This window comes from Amphiura filiformis, chromosome 3 (genome assembly GCF_039555335.1).
Source record: "Amphiura filiformis chromosome 3, Afil_fr2py, whole genome shotgun sequence".
In the NCBI taxonomy this organism is placed as follows: Eukaryota; Metazoa; Echinodermata; class Ophiuroidea; order Amphilepidida; family Amphiuridae; genus Amphiura; species Amphiura filiformis.
The window spans coordinates 70037749-70065548 of record NC_092630.1 but is presented as its reverse complement, the minus strand read 5'-3'; the positions used below and the strand labels follow the sequence as shown (position 1 = coordinate 70065548).

At 35.5% G+C, this 27800-nt stretch overlaps 1 protein-coding gene across 1 annotated transcript in view; it reads left to right on the top strand.

Moving 5' to 3' along the window:
- Positions 1-27800, top strand: part of LOC140149044 (voltage-dependent calcium channel subunit alpha-2/delta-3-like) — a 354589-nt gene that overhangs the window by 304847 nt on the left and 21942 nt on the right. The window contains 16 exon segments of the mRNA XM_072171195.1: positions 328-399; positions 1347-1376; positions 7491-7552; positions 8007-8116; positions 10297-10314; positions 12110-12161; positions 13810-13919; positions 14970-15078; positions 17060-17200; positions 19339-19443; positions 21076-21188; positions 22917-23003; positions 24382-24443; positions 25018-25074; positions 26570-26632; positions 27206-27288. Of these exon segments, the coding sequence (XP_072027296.1) occupies positions 328-399; positions 1347-1376; positions 7491-7552; positions 8007-8116; positions 10297-10314; positions 12110-12161; positions 13810-13919; positions 14970-15078; positions 17060-17200; positions 19339-19443; positions 21076-21188; positions 22917-23003; positions 24382-24443; positions 25018-25074; positions 26570-26632; positions 27206-27288 (1274 nt within the window).

Sequence of the window (27800 nt, the reverse complement as noted above, 5' to 3'; positions counted from 1 at the left end):
GCCATTGCATGGATAGTAATTGAAAAAAGGCAAGTTCTGCTGATTAGGGTTTTATTAATAATATGTAGCATAGGCAAATACAAGAATACTGTGTGTACTATTGGTATTGGTGGTTATTGACCTTGTTCAATTATCTAGTCATATTGCCGTCAAGAAATACAGAAGAATAAATTTATTAGTAACCAACAGGTTCAGTTTTGTAAAACATAATAACACATGCATGAAATGGTTTTAGAATCATCAATATTAATGGTAATATTCTGAACAATGTGTTGCATCAAGTAATTGATTTTAACCTGTACTTTGTGTGTATTGTTTCATATTTAGTTACGGAAAAACATGGTAGATCGAAACACCAACAAGCAGACCATGGAAGTCTGGAAGTACATCTCTAGCATGGTAACAATTTGTTTGCATTATTTTCTTTTATTTGAATAATCTTGTTATGAACTGAGATTTGACCAACAACATTATGTGGAGCTTTGTCAAAAGTTTTACTGAGTTGTATTCATGTACAAGATACTAGGTATATGGAAAATATACTGTGAAGTTTTAAGTAATATTCTCTATAAAAGTTGCCATTGAAGCTGATGTCAGAGGGACCATTGTGCAATATTTGACTGAGCTGGTTTCCTCATTACCAAGAGCCTTCAACTTTTAGTTTCTGAAAAATGTAGTGATTTCTTTAAAACAGTATATAATCTAGTCGGACAAAGCCCTTTTATACTTTGTCAATTTCTTTATTACGTGTCAAATCATCCTTGCAATGTATGTGTTAGAGGGTATTGCCAAACTTCACAGGATTCCATACCCACTGATACATTACATATATTGTTTTACACCTACACCTGTACACTGGCAACATACTGAGTAATACTGAGTTATTGCATACATGCAACATGAACTCAATTGTGGGGTGCAAAATATTCCATTGAAAATAACACATTATGAGGACAGTGCCTTAAAAATATGTAGCAGAAAGACCAGCGAAAAAACCAAAATTGCTGGTCATATATATTCATCATCCTATTCTTTTTACCTGTTTTTTTAACCAGTAGATTGCACAATAGCACCAAGCCATGTTGTGCTATTGACTGGTTAAAACAGGCGACAGATTAGGATGATATATGACCAGCGATTTTGGGTTGTTTTTTTGCTGGTCTTTCTGCTACGTATTTATAAGGCACTGTCCACATAATGACAAAGCAGTTTTAAATTAAAAGTTGTTTCATAGTTGACCAACTTTGAGTAAATATTATTACTCAGTATTTTATCAGTGTAGTAAATGAGATTGAATGCAATGAGTTAATTAATTTGGTTGATTGTTCCAAATTCTGCCTGCACAGCATTCCTTTGTACTGAATGATGTAGCTAAGGTAAGATTTCAAATACTTTTGGTATTGGTGTTTGTGTTTGTAGTAAGATGATTTCACAGATCAAAGCCTTTGTTTGTGCAGATGGGAATAGAAAGAGGTCGCTCAATGAATGGGTGATAGTTTAGACAAAAGCTCGAAGTCCTCCGTGTTGCGGATTTTCCGCGAAAATCACAGAATTAGGGAAGAACCACGGAAAAAGCAGTTTTGCTAAAAAGAGAAAATAATGAACTTAAAAAACATAAAAAAGCAAAATTAATGAAAAAAATATTTCTTATATGAACTAATTAATAAAATCGGCTTAAAAATTCAACATAATAAAGTGAAATAAAGTTAATAAACTATCATTTCACCAGCACAGGCCCTATATATCGATCCAAGAATCGCCAATCACGGCCATACCCAGTCTCTGTCTTGTGATATTGCGATAACCTTAGGCCAAAAAAAAAAAGGTTTGTCTCAAAGCTCACGAGAAATTTAAAACAAATGCGAAATGCAATTTTTATTTTTATTTTTTATTCCCGACCTTTTTCATGGTATTTTGAGAAAAAGTCTGATTTTACCGATTTTTCTGGAAAAAACTATAAAAAATTTTTTTTTTTAAATACAAAAAATTTCCGCATTTCTTTTTGTCAAATCGCATGCGATTTTACAAACGCTGCGCGTCATAAGCTTTGAGACAAACCTTTTTTTTTTGGCCTTATCAGAATTTTCCATCGTAAAAAAGCGGAATTTGACATTTGTAAAGCGGAAATTTTGGGCTTTAGTTTAGACAAGTAGCTTAATTTTGGCGAGCCACCTCCTTCTATTCTCATCTTCTCTGGTATGTGTAAATGTGTTAGTATTTCTAGTAAGATTATTTAACATATCAAAAACTTTTGGTATTTCTGTAAGCATTTCTCATCTTTTGTTTAGAATATTTAGTTGTTACTTTAGAGAGCATTTCAAGTATCCCATATATATATATCAATGACTTGATATTTGTATTAGTAGTCTTGTGTTTAAAATCATTTTAGGTTTAGAGTACCCATTAATTTTTAGTATGAGATATATTTGTTAGCACTATATAATAAGGAATAATTTCTTTATTCTTATAGTTCTCAAAAAAATGAGCCTTTACTTATTTTGACAATAGCAGCCTGGTCAGGAAGTGTTTCCTGGCCAGGCAGTCAGACTGGACTGATTATACTCATATAATATTGGTCTCATTATGAACATTTGAGTATTTTGAAAAATGAATTTGATCCTCACTTTCTGATAGGTGTATTTAATAAATTGTACAAATTCTTAATGTTATGTGCGATCAAGACTATGCTGTAAAGTGTGTCCATGGTTTAGTCTTCAGTTAACTACAGACTAAACATAGAATTATATCTTTTTAAGATTGCTCTTACTTTTGCAATTTGTAGTTTCTTAGCATAAATGCATGCTTTTTTAAATGCGTAAATCCAAATCTGGTGAAATTAAAGTTTTCAGCAAGCTTCATCAGCAGTCTGCCAATTTGACGCTATTTATGGTATAAAGACAGAAGTGGGGTTCTGATTGGCTAATTGAATCATGTCATCATCACATTGGCCCCTCATTCACTGGTCAAGCTGCATAGCAACATATGACCTAGTTCTTTTTATGCAATAATAAGAAAGAACAGACAGACAGACACTGCTGAAGGAATTTGCTGATTACTATAGGAATTTCAAATCATCAAATGAACCTTGTGATAGTATACAAATACTACTTGGTTTAGAGGGCTGTAAAAGGAACGGGCTGGGGCTGGCTGACCCTATTTTTATTGATGGCCGAGCGGATTTGCCACAATTTTTGGAGCAGCGCCACCCCTCTTTTTAGGGGAAAATATAAAGTAGCGAAGGCTGGTTTCTAAAAGCGCAGATTTATGCGAACGAAAATATTGCCACCATCAGGGTAAGTTGGTGTGGCAGAACACACCGAGGTATCCGTCAAAGGAAACCTGGTCAGGCTTATAAAGACAATAAACAATGAATATTATTATTTGTTAACAAGTTTTATTAAAGTTTTTACTCTACAAAATACATCTTAATCTACTACATGAATAACAGTTTATGTCACAATTGGCTTACCATACCTGACTGAAAGGAATGATTTGATTTTAAAATGCACAGCTGTTTAATTGAACAATTAGCAACAGTGTGTTTTTATCTGCTGTTATGACGCAGATGGCCTGCCATACTTTATGTTGTTTTAACACATTACATCATTTTACATAAAGTTTCACAATTTACATGACAAGAATACTTTTTATATGGTTCATCAAAGCATCTGACACATGTAAATACATAAACAAAGGTCACTGCACTATTAACTTCATGCACAAACTATTTAAAATGCCAAACCTCCAACAATTGATTTTTTACCTTACTCCTGAACCTTAATGTCTCTACTACAACTGTACACTATTTCTTTCTACTGGTATCACCTGAGCACCTTTTTACCATGAACTCGCCAATTCTCCAACTATTTTAATCTCACACAATCCTGAATCATACACGACTCTAACATTGTACACAAATGTTAACTCGCAATTTGAGCGCCTCAAACCTTCGCGTCCCTAAACTCTCACTAAAGCTCTCTCACAACTCGCCTAATCTGCAACTCCTAAATGCATAAACCACAAAAGTGCAATTGCCAACATTAATATTTCATTTTACAATTATTTCACAAAAATGACATTATGAATGCACACTGCAAGCATTATTTTTGAAACCATATTACGCCTACACACTGAACACATGTTTAACGAATGTCCTCATGGAAATCTATGTTGCGCACAACCTTCGGGAGCTGATGCAGGGAGCCACATCAACACATTCTGCACCACTGCGCAGATTTCCACTTGAAAGACAATCTTTTTATATAAAAACAAGCTTTTTATCCAATAACACATTATGGCCACTACAGACTTCAAAGTGCACGAGGAGTCTGCATAGCCTTAAATAGAAGTCAGTGAAACTTCCGGTATAGCAGTAATACGCCGTAGCCACCCGTCAGTGTTACAAGTATCTCTACTTCGGGCTTCTTCTGTTCTCTACGTGTCTTAAATGAAATACAACCTGTTTACTCATCAACACACATTTTTGAGTTGGTACACAAATCCCATGTAATTTTATCCAATACTCAACTTGACAGTATACAACACAAGTACAAGGTTTCAACAATGGCTGCATCATTTATCACAATGTAAAATGATCTATTTTTGTCACACAATAATCATCAATTTTCAATGCTAATTTTGTCAGCAATGGCTTGCCATAACCAAGTTATAAATACACAATTGTATTTATCAATGTTTTGCCAAAGTACACAACATGGTTTCTTACTTCTACAAGTTATTTACAAAGCATGAATACACATTTTTATCAAAACATTTTTATAGGCCTACAAATCTTGAATCAAAATGGTGCACTACGTAATTTTACATAAAGTATTTAGCCCAAACCAAAATGTGATTACACAATCAGTATGCACAAATCTGGTAAATTATGCAACTACATGTTATTTAAAGTCACACATTATTTTACCCTGGCCTATTTTAACGCAAAGTGCACAATATCTGAACCATGCTCACAATCGCAATTATGACGCTTTTGGCGCACCATACTTTTGCTACAAAATGTCAATCAACATAATAAAATAGCTTCAAATATCCATTTGCATAAAGTTTGACTTTCTGTACACAAAATGTCATGTCAATTTGCAATCATCTGTGCTGCTTGTTTTGCAAAAACATAGTATTTTAACCCAATTTACTTTCCACAAGGTTTTGTCCCAATCCCTGCCAAACAATGACCTGAACTGGAACTCTGACCCAATTTCAGATATTTTTACTCTCAAAACAATGTCCAAAACAAATACAGCCCAAAACATTGCACAAACCACATCCCAATTTGGCAAACATTTGTTTTACTCATCCCCTCTCACAAGAAGCACAAATTGTTTGTTTACATTTAGATATGCATATCATCAAAATCATAAACTCACATTAAAAATATACACACAATGTCCATTATGCCGTCGCCTGTCGACCTTGCTTGTCTGCCGTTGTCGCGAAGTACACTGAATTAAAATCCGACATTTTGCTGGCCAGCTTTTTAATTGCGAAATGTCCATTGCAGAAATACATGCGATGGAAGAAAATGGCGTCTTCGCTAAATCACTTGAAAATATCATGTCCATTGCGTGCGTCATGAGCTGCCAAAACTCCATTGAAGATATAACTCCAATTCAGGCGATAATATCCACTCAAATATAAAGGGAAAATGTGAATCTTTCTCCATTTCTCAGCATACTACGAAGTAAAAATGTCGTCACAATTAAAACTCGTCAACTTGGTAAATTTGTATCGTCCATTCGCTGCTGTCAATTTACTTGGTCTTTTCCAATTCCACACGAAAATATTGTCACGGTAATCTCCATCTCTTCCAAACTCTCGTCTTACTCCTCCAGAAAAACACACAAAAGTAATATTATCTGTCCATTTGTCGAAATTGTCTTCTCTCGTCGCTTTCTACTCGCCTATCCATCACGTAACACGGTCTGCACAGTCGCCGTCAGTCTCTCATCACGGATCGGTCTTGGTCGTCCTGCATCAGTCCCCTGGTCTAGTCTGACAAGTTTCTCAAATCGCGCACCTCAAGACCCACGCCAAAGTTTGGATCAGCTGACTTTTAACCAATCTGCGTCCGCAATTGCTAAATCCTCACAAAGGCGATGCCGCTTCCTGTACAACAGCTTACAATGTTACCAGTACGCGCTGAATGCAATGGATAACTTCTAAATTTAACTGAAGTATGGTACAAAAAATACCTTGATGTAGCCGCAAAACACGTGATTATTTGGCTTGCAAAATAATGGAAAAACACGCTATTTATAGAGGTACTGGCTATGGGTATAATCACCTCAAAGGAAAACTAGTTGCCCTATATTCCCTATATAAATCATGTAGTATTTGTCATGACTTTGAATGTGAGAATGTATATAGATAGGGAAGACTATCGCACTGTGAAATAGGTTGTATCATTTGCGATTGACCAATAAAGTGGCATGATTTGCTCATGAATATTTATGAGGTGTAACAATGTAATCTATCTCTAATAACTTCTATGTAAATGGTGATGGTACACACGAGAATGGCAGATGTAAAACCTGCCAAATTCTACACCCATTTCACACACTACCATCACACAGAAGCTAACAGCAATAATAGCCAAGGAAAAAGTGACAATAACTAGCCAAACATTTTCATAATGTAATATTGATAATTCAGAATAGAGTGCATTGTGGGTGATATCTGGACATTAAAACAGGGATAAATAATAATTAAATAATTTTTTTCATAATGTAATATTGATAATTCAGAATAGAGTGCATTGTGGGTGATATCTGGACATTAAAACAGTGATAAATTATAATTAAATATGCAATATGCTGTGTGAATGATTCGTGAAGATACCAAGACCAAACAATGAGCAAGACAGACAGGAACAAAGCATTTTTTACAAAGTGTCAAGTTTAATGCCAGTGAAACACTGTTTCAGCTCCAATCTATTTATCCCACCTCATTAACCACAATGCATTGTGTTTTGAGTTACCAATATTTTCATGCTAGCCCATATCAAAATATAATAGGTATCGGGATAGTCTCTGATACTAATACTGGAATAGTACCTGCTACCTAGTTGGATATTAGTATTGGTATAGTATCCGGATGTGTTTCACATGCAAATTGTTTGTCCATTTATGGACATATAGTATCGGGATAGTATCCAATACTATACTGATTAATAGTATCGGAATAGTGCCCGATACTAGTATCGGGATAGTATCTAATACTAGTATCGGGATAGTGTCTGAAACTATTTGTTTCGCATGAAAATTGTTTTGCCCAAATATGGTCATAGAGATATGTCCAGAGATTTACATGGTATATGGACACGGTCACTGGAAAATTTCAAATGATTATAGTTCTAGGCAACAAGTTAACAAACACAACAGCAATATCAATACCAGTTCACTAATGCATGTGTAAAATTAGCAACATCAAGAGTTAACCAAGTTGTCTATTTTCTTGTTTGATCTCTGCAGAGAAGAATTGCAAAGCGTACCAATCACTACTACTACGTACCGCTTAAACGCACACCATTCAGGTAACATTGGCAAAATGATTCTTCATTGCAAGAATCCATATTGATTCTCTTCAAATCAAGTCCATTCTGTATGGTGTAAGTTACAAGGATAGGCAATGAGCTTGTGGGAATCAATTTTGATTCTTGTAAAGTATGAGCTGTTACACTAGTATATAAGGGCACACAACTTAAAAGTGACCCCTTAGAACCGATGTGTGACATTAAAAATTGGAGCATGTGTATAAAACAAAATATGCTACCAATGATGTGTATCATTTTTAAATGTCTTAAAACTTTATATTTAAAAAATTTTGGGGGAAACTTAGAACGTGTGGAGCCTATGTGTCTGCACAACTGGTGAGGTCAATTTCTTCCTCATCTCAACAGGTAAGGTGACAATGCTTGCATACTGTTTCAATGGGAAGATAGACTTATCCATTTAAGCAACTATTGTATATTTTTTGCTTCTTTTCAGTCTTGGTATTGTGTTGGCTGGTGACACTGGGCACAATGTACTGATGGGCCCTGATACCTTTAAAAAAGTTGGTAATCGGACAGTTGGAGATCTATGTCCTATTACAGAAGGTGAGTCATGGAGGTCATTTACTATGAATGTAAGAATGTTTTATCTACAAGAGCTGTCATTTCAACTTTGGTTGGTCGCATATTTTGGCAAATGACTTGTGAAATAAGTTACTTGGGGAGGCCAAGGCAGAAGGCAATGAACAGCATTTAATGATACCAACAACGGTAGAATTATGTGGTTCTCATGGAAAGGAAAAATAAAGTGCTCCCGGATTGTTTTGCCATAGTCTAGCAAATGTAAATTCTTTAGAATCTGTTTGTTTGGAATATGCATGTGATGCATTGTGCAAACCGTTAAGATGTAGATTATTATTAAATTTGGAGCCTCTGCCAAAAACGATACTGGGGTACACTATTTTGACAATCCAATACAGTAGCTGTTGGCTTTATGTTATGCACATAATCTGAAATTGTAACACAAATTGAAATTTGCAGACATTATTTTTTTGGCACACACACACGTTACAGAATATGGACCTATCCAACATCTGTAAAGCAGGCTTCAACATATTTTCAACTATTTGCATTTATTCCTTGGAAGTTAATGATGTAATCATGATTCATGGGGCATTTTGTGCTTTTAATTGAAGAATTAATAGTATTGATTTATCAGCGCATTCCTACCACCACCTTTGTTCTGAGTACCATCATATTTTGTCTAATTGTTGCCTTATTGTAGTACTGGTATAGCCATTTGCATGTTGCAATCTTATAAAGGTGCCTTAATTCCATGACGTCATCACCATATCTTGCCTTGTATCTTGGCAACCTTAATAAAAAAAACCTCTGTCTCAAAGCTGCCATGCACGTTGGTAAAATTGTGCGCGTTTATTTGTTGTTTGTTTAAAAAAACAAAAAGATTTAAACAAAAAGGCAAAAATGAAACTGTTTGTGCAAGCGACTGAAAAGCATAAATGGACTAGATCTTCGCTGCTGCCCATAGTTTTTAGCCACATAGATATATCTGCATATTGCTGTAGGAAGACTTAGGATTGAGTTGAAAGGTAAGGCAAATTGAAAACTACGATTTAAAGGTGAAGATTTTGGCGTTTCAGGAACCACCAACCAAATGACAGAAATCTTTGCCAGATATTGTGATCAAATTCTGTCTGGACAGAACTCCTGCATGAATAAATCCTGATGGGCTTCGATTTTCACAGAGAATAATTATTCAAAAAACGGCGGCATGATCAGCAGGAATTATATATAATAAACCTAATTTTCCACCAGGTTCGCCATTGCAAATAATAAAGGAGACAAGTAGAAAAAGTGATCCCGCCTTGGAATCGAACCCAGGACCTCAGGTTTACAAGACCTGTGCCTTAACTACTTGGCCACAGGAGCTTTGTGATTAGGCTGGTTATAATTCAAAACTATAAGCAATCACTTACGGGCCTACTGGCACATAAAAAATAATAGATTTATTTAAAAATAGAAGAAATGCATTCTACATTAGGTTTTCAATTTCTGACAAGCCTTGAGACACAGGTTTTTATTAAGATGGCCTGACAAGCTGCTGTCCACTTCAGTAGATTACAAAATTTGACAATTGCAGTGCTAAAATAGCCTTTTTAATCATAATCAAATTCTTCAAATGTGAACAGTATGTTCCATTATGATTTACATGTGTAGTTCATTCATTTATTATGAAGAGCACCGGATTGAGGATTGGGTCAGCATGTCTGTACAAAAAATAAAACATGAAATAAAAGTAGGTGGTATGGATGTGGCTGAAAAATCAAAATGGCACCTTTAAAAGTCACGCTCTATTGTAAACAATATTTGATTTGCTTTAGCACTTAATACAACCAAAGAATCTATTGTAAAGTTGAACGTTATAATGCGTACTTGTTTCCCCATACAGTGAGTTGAAAGTTAATGAAATGATCTCCCTTTAGTTGGCATGCAATAGTGTGATTCCGTAGTAGTTGATATGCTACAAATTGAAAAAAGAAAGGCGTTTGTGTATTTCCAAGTCAACTATGAAGATATGTAAGAGAGTAAGAGTTATTGCAGAGACAACCAATTATCAAGATATACCTACATATCCGTCCCAGCTTGTGCTGCACACATTGCCATACTATTGCTGTTCACAAATGACTGATTTTTGGCTAGTAACCCTCATACCTCGTAGCATTGATTGAATATGATTTATAATTTTCCACCCCTATTCCAAACAGGACAAGATTGTTGTACAGGTAGGAGAAACGGTTTTGTTGAATAGCATGGAATGAGTGGCTTTTCATCATATATGCAGCATGACTTTGACATATTGTATTGCTTTTCAGTGTGACATGTAACATTTTGTTTGCAGTTTTCTTCATGGTTAATTTAATGATGGGTATAGGCCTAAAGGTGGTGTTAAAAGCTATTGCTTAACTTTGCTTTGGGATTTAGAAAGTAGGAAGTTTATGCTGCTTTCATTATCATGGTGCCCTAAGTTTAATGATTTCATTCAAATAATGTTCTTGTGTGTGATTGCCACAAATGATTATATTGCATGCACTAAAATAAACATTGCAATTCAATTATTTCAGTTATTAAATGTTTTGGGTAATAGCGGATCAATCATTTCATCTCATATCCTATTCTTCATCTATCTATCCTTATTTCATCTCAGGGAAATTAAAGGGGTCTAAACCCTATCAACATCATATTCCACTGTCATGTTACCCTCATTTTGTAGAACGTTTGGGTTAGAGTTCACATTGTACCCTCCTGTCATATGTACTAATTTACACCCTCCCAGCTCTGTGCAGTGGTGTACCAGTATTGAGAATGGACATTGGAGATCATTTTAAAGTTAACATGGATATTAAAAGGAAACCCAAGCCAATATCTAGTGAAATTCAGCTCAAGGGATTTCCCTTAAGTTACAATCCTGGAAAACTTATTGTTGGCACACTTGCTTAAAGCAATTTAAATGTGTGTAATATCAAATGAATGAAGGTGAGTGAAACAAATCAACATCTCTTACTACCCTCCCCATCCTTCAATGTTAAAATTCTAACAGACATGATGTCAACATGGCTTTGCTAGGGCTTTTAAGTCAATTTTATCATTTTGGATTGACAGCTTTTGTTGTACTCTTGCTTGTATAAAAGTATTGGGGCTTTCCAAATTCAGCGTTTTGCTAACTTATAATAATAAATAATAATATGCACATATTTATTAAGCGCTTAACAAATTAATCTTGAAGCACTGTACAAAGCATTAAAAACAATAAAAGAATAAGCAAATATTATAGAGTTAACAGGCAAAAAATATATAGATAAAAAAAACCATGACAAGAAACATGATAAAAGCATGCAACAAAATATGATAAAGGGCATGATAAGTGGGTGGCTATGACAAAGCGCACGTACAAGAGAACACCAAGAGCCAAACCATCCACCTGTCGGGCAATCGTAAAACAAAATATGTGGTCACTCACACCCCTGACATTGTCCATCATGGGCACAGTGGTTTGCGACTAACTCCTGTTGCATGAGGTCCCAGCTAGGTTTAATTACTGGCACTGGTGACTTGCTGTGGTATTGGCTTGGAAACAAATGAAGTCTAATCTTAATGTAATATTTGCAAAATTCTGAGGTATGCTCTCCCCATGATATATTTAGAATTTGGTAAATGAACTATGAGACTACTCCATCCTCTACGGAGGAGACAAAATGCTGTTTGTCTTGTACAGAGAGTCATACCTATACCTATGTAGGCCTATTTACATATCAAAGTAAGTAAAAGAGTAGGGTGTTAACCCCTGACTATCACAACTTGTCCTGGACCTGTACCCCAGTAGAGTGGTTTATCACTGCTAATTGGGTATTCTTGCGATCATCTATAAAACTAGATCAGCAATTCATCAGAGGACAGTCAAAGTGTGCCAACATTTTTTTCCAGGGTTGTAGCATTAGGTTTGTGCCTGGGTTGTTGGATACAATATACTTTATCTAGCTGACATAATCTTAAAGATGTATCCTATTATGTCTTCCACAGCCTGTGAATATCTACTAAGCGACAGGGACAGCACAGTAACGGTAGCAAAATGGTAAGCAGCTATACATTTTCATTTAGCACAGAGTTTTGAGACTATACTGTTTTGAACCATATGGCCATGATTTATAGGGTAATGAACAGGTATTACTTGTTGGGAGAGATATTAGACCAAATAATGCACGCTAAGCACTGATGTTGATGCGTCAAATGCACAAGCCCCGAAGGGGGGGGGGGGGAGGGCATGTGCATTAGATACATCAACATCAACACAAGTGCATTATTTTGTCTAATTTCTTGAGCAACAAGTAATACGCGTTCATTAACCTATTTCATACACAAGAAGAAAACAATATGTGATTTTTGGTATTTTTATTACAAAATTATCACTAAAATTGTTGAAAAATAGAACCAAATATAAATGCATCAACCCGCCCGAAAGCGAATCCTAAGCGACATGAACAGCGTGCGAAAGCACTTCGCGTAGTACGCGGAGTGCATTAGACAAAATCAGTGCATGTTTTGGATTTTTCTAATGCATGCTCTGATTGGTTCTCCCTATTAAAGAGTGTATGAATCAAAATTCATACACTCCTAGATAGTGAGAACCAATCAGAGCAAGTGTTAGTAAATTACTAGCCATGCATAAATATTGTATAATTGCACGTACGCGAACTCCGCGTAGTACGCGCAGTGCTTTCGGACGCGTTCATTTTTCTTGCGGGTGGATGCATTTATATTTGTTTGCATTTTCCAACATTTTTAGTCACAATTTTGTTATAAAAATTGCAAAAATCACTGGATTTTTTAGTTGTGTATGAAATAGGTTAATAAATGCGTATCGCTTGTTGCTCGAGAAATTGTACAAAATATTGCACTTGTACTGAGATGTTGATGCGTCTAATGCACTCCACCCTTCGGGGCTCGTGCATTAGACGCACCAACATCTCAGTACGCATGCATTATTTTGTACAATTTCACTCCCAACAAGTGATACACATTTATTAACCAATAATTAATGTGTACCAATGTGACATTAGCAGGATGCATATTAATGAGGGTTTGATTCAGTGCAATTTGTATAGTCTATACCGTAAAACCTCGTCTACAAGCATATAGAGTGATTTTGATGAAAGCTAAATTAATCCAGGCACCATCCATCGACAAAATTATGGAGTTTGAGGAAATAAATTACAGATACAAGCATATATAAGCAAGTATTATTGTAAGACAAATCTATTGTATTTGCATATTTACAGTTGTTTCGTGTTAATTTAGCTTTCATCAAAACACTCTATATGCTTGTAGACGAGGTTTTACGGTATGGCAGCAATCAACTCTTACCACTGAAACACAAAAAACATTGTGTAGTCTATATTTTTGGGTTTTTCAGCTTTGGGACAAAACTACTATTTTGGGCAAATGTGATTAATTCTTTGTATATATACAACAATATTCAGTGGTAGGCTGAACAACACATAGGGTTGTTAAATATCAGCAGATCTTACTTGCAAGTTGTAACTACCACTGATAGTTCCGACTATGTAGTACTACCCCCCCCCCACCATTTTTGCATATAGTACATTTTTCAAGCCAATCACTATATAGTCAACATAGTAATACAATCCTAGGTGCTATAACTATTTCAATTCCAAATATAAGTTTCTAATAAATGTGTTATACATTACATGTAATTTTTGTAGGCAATACTGCAGACTCAACAATTCTGAAATCAAGACTTTCACAAGAGAGGAGAATGTAATCCGGTATCTGAACGCATCTGTAACTTCCATTGGTGTACTCAGCTCAAAATGTAAGTTGCACAAGTATTAGCATGTAGTTAGAAATATATTTCAAATATTTTTGCAGGCTTAGAGCAGAGTAACATGTGGAACACATGGGCAATTTGTTTTGCATGTTTATTGTACATGCCATCCGAAGTTAAGAGAAAGAAAAGTAAAAGACCTTGATCAGCTGCGATGATATGAGCTCTGTGTCTTAGTTAGATTATGAAAGAGGCATCGTATTGTTAATGAATACAAGACCACTCAAATGTAGAGAATCCAAGATTTTCAAAATGTTTGTGTATAATATACTAAGCCAAAAAAGAAACTTTTTTCACAATGTCATATCTTAAAATCCTGTGCATCAAAATGAACCAAAACGACACACAGGATTACTTCAATACTCTCCTCTAAACACATGTCAGTAACCAAGCAGTTGTGCAACTGACACAGCAGCAAAACGCACTGACATTGAACAGCTTCCTGGACAACATTCACAGCCCAATAATTGGCACCCAGCAAAAGAAATCTGTGAGAATGTGTATTTAAGATCCATACAAAGATGACAATTTCCAAAGAGTAGGTGGAATAGTGTGAAACAGGGCTGATTTATGCTTTTCACACACTTTCTTTAAGAAACAGGTCTTGTTCTACAATATTCCGCTTAGAGTATTGAAGCAATCCTGTGTGTAAAGTTTGGTTCATTTTGATGCACAGGATTTTAAGATATGACCTTGTAGAAGTTTCTTTTTTGGCTTAGTGTATTTTCTGAAATGTTCTAGCTGAGATTAATTTGATTCAATAGATATGTTCTCTGCTCGTAGCCAGCTAATAGCAATGACAGTTTTTGATAGAATCCATCTTTCCGGACAGAAGATAATGCCAGAGAAATTTTTCTGTCTGAATAACTCGCTATAACCTGGGACACTCAATCAGTTGAAAACACGGTTAATCATCTGTTCTTCCTTGAGGCAACATGTATCAAATTCATTCTTACCAAGATTTAGAATTATTGATTAATTAAAATCTAATGTTCTGAGAAGAGTGAGTTACAATGGTGTGATTTTCTTGTTTTCAAGGTGATCATGAGCTGATCAATCATCTTCTGTTTGATGCCAGCCTTACCAAGGGGTTGGTTAAGCACTGGTTGGACCTGTTTAGTGAACAAAATTTAGACCCAGAACCCAGGTAAGACTTAAAGTGATACAGAGAAGGTCCAAGTCTTAAAACTCCAAAATTGAGAGAAGAGTGAGGAAGAGAGAGAGAGAGAGACAAATTGGAGAAATACACAAACAGATGGGAGAGACAAAAAGAGAGAGATAGAGACTGGGTGAGTAAGAGAGAGAAACAGGCTATGTGTATGGGGGTGTATTAGAGCGAGAGCATGTATAAGTTTTCAAAATGAGTTCTTCATTTATTCTTTTTAAAAGTTACAGCATTTTAAGAAATATGCCATCTGTTGTAATCTGATGTGTGGTATTCTGGTATTTGACTTGCGCTAGTTTGAGGTGTGACATTTAACGTCCTTAACAGGACTCACAAGAGGATGGTACATTATTTGTCACATTAAAATAGACCATTTTGACGTAATACCATAAGTACATGTTATATTTCATTCATATTGCAACAAGAAACCATTAATATTCATGAGAATAACAATAACCAAAGGTTAGGTAAACATTTTGTAATATTCGTTTAAATCTTAAAGGTTGCATAGTGAATTTCTGTGACTGTCATGTCTGGAAGATTCACAATCCAATATTTGTGAGATGCATATTTGAAATTTGACAAAATATTTCTTACTTCACTTTGATCACATTGTTGGTTTCCAAATCATGCTACCCAGAGGAAAGAGGTCAATTGACAGATTTTTTACATTGGGTAGACCAACTAAGGAATCCATAGTTACCATGGTTACAAGGAAACCTGTTACTATGGTTACTAAAGACACAGTAACCACAGTTACTCAGGAATCCAAACCAATGGTAACTAAGGACAAGCTCTCCATTGTTACTAAGAATGAGACCAGGTTGGTTCCATGTTAACTGTGTCCCATTTACAACAAATAACTAAGATTAATATTTGATCAACTGTGTCTTGTTAGACTAACTTTATTTATGGCTAATTCTAATTTGTCCAAGTCTAATGTTAACTGGTGATGTTATAACCAAAGAGAAATGTCAAACTATTTCTAATATGAATTCTGCTTGAGAAATACAGTCAGCAGTTACTTTGTGCAAAAATACACACTACACATATGCACATACACCCCCCCCCCCCCATACTGGTAAGGTGTGTCAACTGGGGACCAGATTTACTATCAAACCGTGGATCTAATCAAAACATACTCAGCAAACTGTGGACTGATCCTGCACCCCATATAGGGGACTCACTGTTAAACATATGTTTAGGTTTTTGCAATCTTTTGAGGCAAATGCCAATGTAAGGTTTAAAAAAATCCATACCTGATATGTCTTACCAACTCACCCCTCACACAACCACATGTACAAACACTCCATTTTGATATCCAGCTTTTTTTCATTGAATTACATAATATTAAAGTGCTTTATATTTTAGGCTACACTACATAATTGTACATGTGTATTAATTATTTCAAATGAAGAATAGTTATTTGTATGTTTAGTGCATTTAATTGAATACATAGTGATAATGTAGATTTGGTCTTGCTTGTGTTTTATTTTCATGCATGTTGGAATATCGTCCATCTGATTTATTGTGCAACCATGGTGTCATCCTGTACATCTCAACTCTGCATGTTTCCTGCTCATCTGCATATATACCCTCCTGCAACCCATATCAACATCAACTAATATGCATGCTTCCTCCCACTTATTCCCTTCTAATATGTGTTGCATGTGTATGTCATATACAAATTACCATAATATTGGGATAGAAACCCAACGTATCCAGATTTCATGAACGCGACAGAGTTTGAACAAATGCGAGCCTGCTGTGCTGTGAATGATGCTGATCCTTTTTGCCAAACTGACATGACTGAAGTTAACACCGACAATGAAACAACAGGGGTTCATTTCACGTCATCTGCCATGCCACCAACTAACAGCATGGTAACAACAATGGATACATTAATGTCAACAGCATCGTTGACAAATGTAGCCAACTCTTCCAATGTTTTGAATTTCACAAGCATGGAGAATTCAACAGACGTGTCTAATGAAACAACCACAGGGATGTCGTCTACTGATGCTCCTACAACAGCAAGAATGATGACTACGGAAAGTTTTGTTAATATCACAGAAAGTAATACTGCTAATAATGAGTCATGGCGGTAAGTTGTGTTGTGTGATGTGACATAGCTGAACCTACATACCTCCCTGTCAAAGGAAGAAGAACATTTTACAACTGTGTCAGATATTTCATCTTTTTGATTGGATAAGTTTATACCATACCTGTAATCAAAATTGGAGACTCTGGTAGGAGTAATTACAAAATAAACGAAATCAATCAATAAAACATAGCAAATTAGAAAAAACAACCTTTATTTGAATTTTTCAGATTATTTCCTTCTTTCTTACTGCCATGTTCTTCTTTATATTGACAGTGCTTTGATGAGGTGTTTAGCATAGCCTATGGATTCAGTTTTCTTTGCATTTTGACCATGTTGATCCTTTTTGTGCATGTTACCCTGCTTTATGTCTCTTGTTTGTCATGTTTTATCCATTCCTTGCATGCCATTTTACAAATTTCTTCTGTTTTCATATTATATAGTACAATAACACAAACTTAAGAATTTGAAACAAACTGAAGTGAGAAATTAACTACATACTTGACTAACAACTGTAACAGCAATAATTGTTCAACATTTAATACACTACACTTAAAATATACATGCAGTTGGTTATAGCATAGCATATGCACCAAGTGTATCTTGTCTGATTGTGTGCTTTTGTGGATTTACAATATAAAACTGTTTAAAGAAAGAGCCAATTAGAAGGGTTCAGGTCCACTTGATACATGCAAGCAGATTTGTTATGAAGGTCCACATTTTAGAAGTCCGGTTCACTCAAAATTGAATACTGGATACAGGACTGCACAGGTTCCTGAATTTTATACACCAGGAGGATCTCAAGAACAACAATGTTCAGATGTGAAATATTATTCGGAAGCTATATTGAGAGAGAAAATAGACAAATGATGTCGACTCTACAGGGCCAAGTAGATGGCAACTGTTGGTGAATACAAATTAGATATATCCACCATAAGGAAAATGTATCAGCTATGCACACACATTTACAAACACGTAAGCGCATATTACGGAGAATGCAATATTGACACTTCCCATCTTAACCACTTTTTTGAGTGGTTGCACAGTTGTAGGAATGCATTAATGAATGATAGTTTAACATTAAAAGTGAGTAACTTAGTTATTGCACTTACAACTTTCTTGCACACACATGACAATATACAGCACACAACTCAGGTGCACAACTATGTAGAAATTAGTCAACTTAGTATTTAAAAGGAGATTAAATTCCTTATTGCAGTGATGTCATTACCTTTCTGCTGCTGCATGATGGCTACACTCACAGCAGCACTTTCTTTTTAAAGAGAATTTTATTATTTTCATAACCACCTTCACTGACTTACAGTTAGGTGCACATGGTCATGGCACTTGATAATAGCAACAAAAAATGGACTCACATTTTCTTAATGTTTAATTATTATTTTGGACCTAGCCATACTTTGATCAGCCCATAAGTGACAAGACTCATAACATCCTAGATTTATATAAAATGGTGTCGTAATCAGTGGCGGAAGTCAGAACTCTTGACCCCCCCCCCCCATTGCCCCCCAGTAAAAACCCAAAATTATGAAAGTTTCTGGCGCCGCCACTGTTCGTAATGATTGCAGTGTAATTTCCACTATTTTTTTTTCTTTACAGTAGCTGTACAAATGTTAACACAAAAAGTGTTTTTTTTTTGTCTGGAGTGAATTACTAATTGTCAATTTTTACACGTTTGTAGTGTGTAAAAGGTGTGTGATCAGATCAACTGCCTCATCCTTCTTATTTCCTCATCAAAATTGAGATTTATGTATCAAAAGAAAGTTTATTTTTTTCTCAATTACCCCAGTAAAATGTAACATCCCAATATGTTTAATTTGGAAGGTGTAAATAAAAATGTGGTAAGAAGTGGTATCCTCCACATGAAGTATGTGCTATCCTATGGAGCATGGATTACACCACCAGAAGTATTTACTACCTATGAGCTCCTATGGGGCATTGTTATACATGTTCTTGCTTCTCATAATTTTTAAAACCATTTGAGCAATAGAACTCAAAATTTGGAAACTTGATCTGAGCACCCAGGTTTAAGGTGTGATAGGTATCTAACATGGATATTGATGCATTAATTATCACTATTATTAGTGAGAATAATTACATGTCACTTGATCTCATTTTGCCAGTTTTGGAGTCCTTTCCGCTGATGACATTTTGATTGTGTTCGTTGGAACCAAAGGAGGTTTGACAAGGACATATATGAACCCAGCATTAAACCACACAGATGCCAGGTAAGGAGACATGCTCATCTGTCAGGAGGGGCGAGTGGAGGGAGTTAAAAATTTTGGGCATGTGTGCATAAGAAAAATGGCTTTGTTTTCAGTAATAAAAAAAAAAGGAAGAAAAAAAATTATGGTATTTTTCAATATTTCATTCATAACTTAATAACCAATTGTCTCAAGAAAATTTCAATGGAATTGTTCAATTTGTTGATCCTGAGAGGCTGGTGGAAATGAGAGTACTGGGATGTGTGGCAGATCTGGGGTGCATTTTCAGTATTGTGGTTTAGATTCGGGCTGCATTTTGATTTATAATTTTGGTGGCTCTCATTTTCATAAAATATATGGTTTAAAAGGGATGTTTTTCAACAGTTTTCCATACAGAATCCATAATTTAACAAATCTACCTTATTGTCCTATGGACGCAATAAGTAGACCAAACACAACTATTGCCGGAGCTGGATCTTTACCATCCGAATCTTTTATTTCCTTTCATTTACACAGTTGATCAAGTGTCAACTGTGTTCTTCATACTTAAATTAATATCACATATCACCTCAGACAGCTATATCATCTGAGAGTATACACAGTTGACAGGAAATCAACTGTCTATATTATCTTCATACTTTTAATATCACTTCAGACAGCTATATCATCTGATATTTTAAATAGATATAAATTCAAATTCATTAGCGCCTCAGACAGCTATATCATCTGGCTTATTCTTTAAAAGCAATATATATCAATCATTGAAATCATATATGTATCAGACAGCAATATCATCTGATACCCTTTTTACATAATCAGACAGCTATATCATCTGATGCCATTTACGGTCCTGAAGTGAGACGACCCACTTCAAATCCCAAACAGCATATTTGGCTTGGACCTAATCATTACTCATTTCGAATTAGGACAACCCTATTCAATTTCCAAACAGCCTAATTTGGAATTGACATTAAATATTAAGTATGTGAAAACATTCCCAATGACTTGCTCAAATGCAGCAATGTATCTCCATTTTGATTCATATATTGGACAAAATGGTAAAAAGCAAAAGAAACAATGCCATTTAATATCATATTTTTTATAAAGGGAGTGGTGGGTGGGTTTAAAATTCACCTGACCTCTTCGGATGGTATCAAAACAGCTTATGACTTTTCCCGGCAATAATTTCTGAGAAAACAGCCACGCCCCCAGAACCGCTGCCTATGATTGGCTACTGGCACGCGACTCGACACAGGGCATGGATGCACAACAGGTGTCGGCCTGATGTCACAACATGCATGGCTCCACCTTTTATTGATCTACAGGACAATGAAACCCTTTTCAACAAATCCCAGGGCTTATTACGCCAATGACAATTTTGGTTTTGATTGAAGTTTGCTCAATCAAAACCCGATTATTATTATTACAACACTACACATTTCATTTATGATTAACCTTGACACTTTTGGTGGTGATTTGGGTAGCGTTTACCCCTTCCCCCTTGAGTTACGCAGCCTGCCCCAGCCACTATATTTTGTTGCGTTATAGTTAATGAATTTGCTTTGAATTTTATATTGAATGGCGAGATTTGCAATATAATTACTTGAGTATGATGGTCACATTCCAATACTAACCATACTGATTGTTGTTTCTCAGCTTGAATTTCACATGGGATTACCCTAATACAATAGAAGAAGAATACTACCAGAGAGCGGCAGAGGTTCCAAAAGACAACTTTGTCTACTCAGTACCATATGCTGATGAAATAGGTCAGTAAGGGATTAATGCACAACCGGCGTGTGCAGGATCTTTTCCTGCGGGGGGCTAAGCCCCTTTTTTAGATTTATGCGGGGGGCTTTATGGCTAAAATCGCAAAAAACGGCTGATTTTACATGATTTTTAACAAAATGTGCGGGGCTTCAGCACCAAAAGCCCCTACCCCCTGGACACGCCATTGTACACCATAGTCATGAAAAATTTCATCTCGATCCATCCACTCTGAGCAATTGCGGACAAAAAAGTGACAATTCAAATGAACCCGGCAAACCAACGTCACAATACACCAACAAAGAATGAACGGAAGAGGCCAATTAGCATTGACAACAATACCATAACAAAGGGCTCAACCATTCTCTGCTGGGGTAAATTGGTTCTATTTAGACAAGCTAAATAAAGCTGTATTTCCCCCTAAAATAATGAATACAACAAGCCATCCCTATTATAACTTCATGTGAAGTAACTTACTTTATGTTGTGGAGTGCATGCTGCAACATAACAATGGCAAAAATAGCTATGAAATGCATTACTGCAAAGCAAGTGAAAACATAGATTTCAGTGTAAACACTAAACAGGTAGAATCACAATCAATCATAATATCAAAATATCCAATGATGATTTGTGTCATCATTCTTTTGAACTGAATTAGAATTACAACTTTTCACTGTTGTAAATGAACATTATTGTTGAAGCTGTGTTTACTTGTTGTGGCAGATAGGTGTTGCACCTCCAGTGATCACCTACCAAACTAAATTGATTTTTGTAATGTTCTTTGTATATCATTGTTCTGAGCAATACTAAAATTACCATAATCTTTGGACCTGTAGGTCCAATTATGAGTTTTGGGCAAAATAAAGCTCTAAAAGCTCTGAAAGTAAAATATTTCATCTTGTATTGATATCATCAGTTCATTTATTTAGCATGACAATCCATTATACAGTGTCTGAACTCTCCCAGTCTAATATCTTTTGTTCTTACTAATGTACCATACTGACAATTACACTGGCATGCGTGGCACTAATTTAATGTGTATATTATGTGTTTCTATTTAGACAAGCTAAATAAAGCTGTATTTCCCCCTAAAATAATGAATACAATAAGCCATCCCTATTATAACTTCATGTGAAGTAACTTACTTTATGTTGTGGAGTGCATGCTGCAACATAACAATGGCAAAAATAGCTATGAAATGCATTACTGCAAAGCAAGTGAAAACATAGATTTCAGTGTAAACACTAAACAGGTAGAATCACAATCAATCATAATATCAAAATATCCAATGATGATTTGTGTCATCATTCTTTTGAACTGAATTAGAATTACAACTTTTCACTGTTGTAAATGAACATTATTGTTGAAGCTGTGTTTACTTGTTGTGGCAGATAGGTGTTGCACCTCCAGTGATCACCTACCAAACTAAATTGATTTTTGTAATGTTCTTTGTATATCATTGTTCTGAGCAATACTAAAATTACCATAATCTTTGGACCTGTAGGTCCAATTATGAGTTTTGGGCAAAATAAAGCTCTAAAAGCTCTGAAAGTAAAATATTTCATCTTGTATTGATATCATCAGTTCATTTATTTAGCATGACAATCCATTATACAGTGTCTGAACTCTCCCAGTCTAATATCTTTTGTTCTTACTAATGTACCATACTGACAATTACACTGGCATGCGTGGCACTAATTTAATGTGTATATTATGTGTTTTTTCCCCAGATTATTTAGTTGATCTCTCTGATGTTTTAGTAACTGCCAGTGTAGCATTTAGAGTAACAAAAGACAGGAAAGATGCCATTGCAGCAGGTATGTGACTTCAAAAACATGGTAACTTAAAGCAAAACAAGCTTGGGGTACCAAAGGATCTTTGAATGATAGTACATACTATTTGAGAGATTGCAAACTATGACATGTGTGGTACCCCCATTATATTGATTCAAAATATCTCTTTGTTAACAGGTTTTCAATGTGTAGGTAATTAATGTCCAGTTTGACTATCTCTGGTTCAGAGATAGTTCACATATGTTAGCATAAGAAAATACATTCTTTTATTTACTTACCCATGATGTTGACTGTAAAAGTGAGAATGCCAGACGGCAACTCAGTAGTAATAATTTGTAAACTGAGCTCAAAAAGAAACTTATAATTTTTCACAACTTGTGAATCACATGGTCATATCTTAAAATTCTGTCCATCAAAATGAACCAAAATTACACCCAGGATTACTTTAATACTCCATTCAAATGTCAGTAACCAAGCAATTGTCCAACTGACACAACAGCAAAATGCACTGACACAGAACAACTTCCTGGACCACTTTTACAGCCCAATGTTTGGCACCCAGCACAAGAAATCTGTAAGAATGCATACAAGATCCTTGCATAGATGATAAAATGGTGCTGCGTTCTGCTTTTCACACACTTTCCTAAAGAAACAGGTCTTGTTCCTTACTATTACACTTACTCTCTGGGTATTATCACCTGTGCAAGGATCTTGTAATCATTCTCACAGATTCTTGTGCTGGGTGCCAATTATTGGGCTGTGAATGTTGTCCAGGAAGCTATTCCATGTCAGTGCATTTTGCTGTTGTGTCAGTTGGATAAATGTTTGGTTACTGACATGTGTTTAGAGTAGAGTATTGAAGTAAACCTGTGCGTAATTTTGGCTCATTTTGATGGACAGGATTTTAAGATATGACCTTGTGAAAAATTATAAGTTTCTTTTTGAGCTTAGTTTATTATATCGCTCATACCTAACTTTTTGATATCTCATTGGTTAATTACCATTATATAGACTATGTCTCACCATCCCAATGATTCTTATGCATAGCAGTATGTAAGAAAAGAAGAATGTATTTTGGCTTGGATCTTTAACCAGGACTATGTCATGGCCAAAAATGAACTTTATACTTTTTCAAAATTTCAATAAAGCTTCAAGAACTGTCAAATTAGTAACAGTAGTTCTCTAAGAAATTGCAGGAATTTCTGCAGGACTTCACCAAACATAATATTCCTGTCATATTCAGGGCAATTGTAGAATTTGAAGGGAAGTACTACTACTTGCCTGGTGTGTCATAAGAATCCAATAATTTCCATAAATAGAACCAGCTGTAAGTCACTTCATTTATTAGAAAAGGCCATTATGTTTTGGTGATATTATTACCTTCATTTATTTATCTCCACAGCATTAGGATATAAAATGCGTCAAACTGCTCTGTGGGAATTATTATCTGCTACCTCATTAGAAGTAAGTAACCTTTTCCTAAATATTTGTCTAATCTATTTCTGTTCAGAAGAGTTGCAGTAATTAATTGTGGATTTGGTGGGGAAATGCAGCTGGTATTCTGAGAACTATAAGGGCTCTTCAAATTTACCAAATTTGAGACTTTGAGAAATATTTGCAAATTTTGTAGGCACATTATACACAATCAATGCATGGTTTGGATTTTTCTAACGCTGGCTCTGATAGGTTCTCGCTATCTAAGAGTGTATGAAGCCTATTTAATAGTAGGTTCTGGGCATGGGCAAATTACCAGGAAGAGCTGATCAAGGGAGTGGATTCAATAGGTTCACATAGATTAGCATTTTGTTGGAAAGTATTTATAGAATAGGCCAATTTGCACAATTTGCATAATTAATATTATTAAAGACCTTAAATATATTGTTTGATCTATATGCTGAAAATATAGGGTTGGCCAAGTGTTAACCAAACCACAATGCCAATCCATAGGAAAGCTTAAGTTAAGAAACTGCAAATCTCATTAGATTTTGACAACCTATTATTGAGAACCCTATTTGTATGTTTTTGTTATTTCTTACAGCGTCACAAAGATTGCAACAGCAGGAGAAAAGATTGCGATTTAAACTGTGAAAGTGATGTAAGTACATGTGGCTTGTTGCAACTATCAAAGCTTTATATCTTGTGAAAGGTTCAATATTATGGCCCATCACATTGAAGCAGCAGTCATCAAAACATCAATCCACATTTATAAATAACTAGATTTCGCGGTTCTCGGGTTGGGTGGTTCTCGTGATAGGCCGATCTCTAATTACCCAACACCCGTTACCCATAATACTTGTCCTGACCTTTTAAACTAAATACGAGATATACGTCTCTCAATGATTAAGACACAACTTAATCAACTCGGTTTTGTAGCTGTGATGCTTACTTTGGTACCTATAATCTGAAAACCCATCTATGTTAATCATGTCTTGAAAATAGGCCTATTGGTCCGATGAGATGCACCTGTTAGTTACACTGTAATGCTTTCCGATGCGAGATGCGGTACTCTGCGCACACCCCAGTTGAAACTCCGCGATAGCACACTGCGAGCACGCGATATCGCACCGCGCGCACGCGATATCGCACCACGCGAACACGATAGCGCGCGGACGGACGGACACTCTGTAATTAGTATTATGATGCAATTTTCTTACATTATGGTGTTTTTATCTGTGTTGATTGACCATGACTCTCTACCAGAGATGGAGTTCTATGCTGTTGAATAAGAATTGTGTTAACCCACTTTAGACACATTTTGGCTTACAAAATCCAAATAACTTTGCCAATGATACCAAAATTTCATCATGATGGAGAAAGAACAGGAATAAGGTTGTAGATCCTCCCTTTAAATTAAAGTCCAATAACCTAGTAAAGAAATCTAAATAAAGTTGATGTGATTGGTCAGTGATATGAAATTCAGAAAAAGAGTACACTTGATAGTCAGGGAGGGGTGAGTTCACTCATTGTAATTCCTTTATCCCATCATAAGTCCATACCCATCACCTCCCATAGGATTTATTTATTGGAGTACTGTGTTTAGACTTGTGATGGGATTCAGGACTTGGGATCAGTCTTATAACTCAGAAACATCCAAATGATGAACTAATGTATGACTGACAAAGAATTAGATGATGCAAGGCTTGCCAGCATCTTTTTAGTTGTTCTTATTATTCAGGAAAGTTATTCAGCAGTGTTTAACTGCTCTTCCTGATTATCATGTAAAAATAACTAGGTCATGTCTGGGTAATACAGGGGTGTGAAATCTCCTCTTTTAAGCTGAATTCCTCTTTTTGGAAATTTCTTTGAGGCAAAATTTCAGCTTTTTCTTTCATTTTCAGTCCATTTTGAGCATATTTCAGTGCTTTTCCTCTTCTTTGAACAAAGTTCCTCTTTTTTCAATAGAGGTCACTCACACCCCTGGTAATATGATGCTATGCAGCAAATGAGGTGCTCTGAGGTGATGATGACATGATTCAATTAGCCAATCAGAACCCCACTTAAACTAGTGCCAAATCAGCAGACCACTGAAGAACCTTTCCATAAACTGTATTAAATAGTACTGACATGCTGCTTGTTTTCTTTCATTTCAGGAAATAGAATGTGTAATTATTGATAACAATGGCTATATAGTAGCATCCAAACATGACACAGAGGTAAGTGTCATTTTCAGTTTGTCTGCTTCTGTCACTAGGTGTATTTAGACAGTAGCCTACTTTTGAATGTAACTTACAAGCGAGCCAGCAATTAAATTATGCTACAAGCGAGTGTGTGTTCACACGGGACTTACTTGTAAGCCAACTCAAAAGTAAGAGTGACCTTCTCTGGTAAATTATGCCATGATAATGCACAATCAGAATAGGATTGGGTCATCAAGGTCATGCTTACATGCGAGTTTACATGCAAGTCTTGTTCACACTGGCCTTACATTCGAATGTAGCTCGCTGCATGTAAGATATCTTACATGTAAAATCGTCATTTGTAACTTGCATTTAGCTACATGCGAGTGTGTTTAGATCGGCGCTACATACAAGTTTACATTCGAATGTATTTACAAGCGACTTTACAAGCGATCGTCTGAACAAGCCTACTATTTATTGATGTTTTCTTTGATTTCTTGGGGCTTTTCCTTTAAAAAATGTATACCTATGATTAATCAAAAAGTTACAGCGCTTTTACTAAATGCATTTTGAGACTTGAGAGTGCTTTGTTCCTTTGTTATTTCACAGATTGGAAATCATTTTGCAAGATACGACAAGAACAAATATTTATTTAGGTATATGCTTGATGAAAAAGTGAGCATTTTTGAAACGTAAGTATGTTTTTGTTGTTGTTGTTGTTCTAATTCCGGTATTGTAATTTGTTGTCCTATGCAATAGGGATGGAATTAATAATAATAATAATAGTAATGAAAACTTATCCTGCACCAATGTACATCAAGAAAGATAGGTTCTACAGTAACACAACAATGCAAGTCAAAATGAACCATACAAATCTAAAACACAATAAATATTTGAAGGAATGACGAATCTGCCATAAAGGTTTTTATCATACCACTAAGGAAAACATCAAAGAACACTGCCAACCAGATATTTTTTTGTATCTAGTCAGTAAGTACATACATACATTTTATATCTAGTCAATGACCCTGTTCACATTAGAAAAGTTTCTTCATTCGACGAACCTCAAATGAAGATTAAAAATAGTTTTTTCCTAATGTGTACGCACTTTTCTTCCTTCGACGAAGATTAAAATTGCTTTGTTCAACGAAGCTAAAAAGGTTGTTTTGACGAAGGAATACTTTGTTCGACAAAGCCAAAGGAA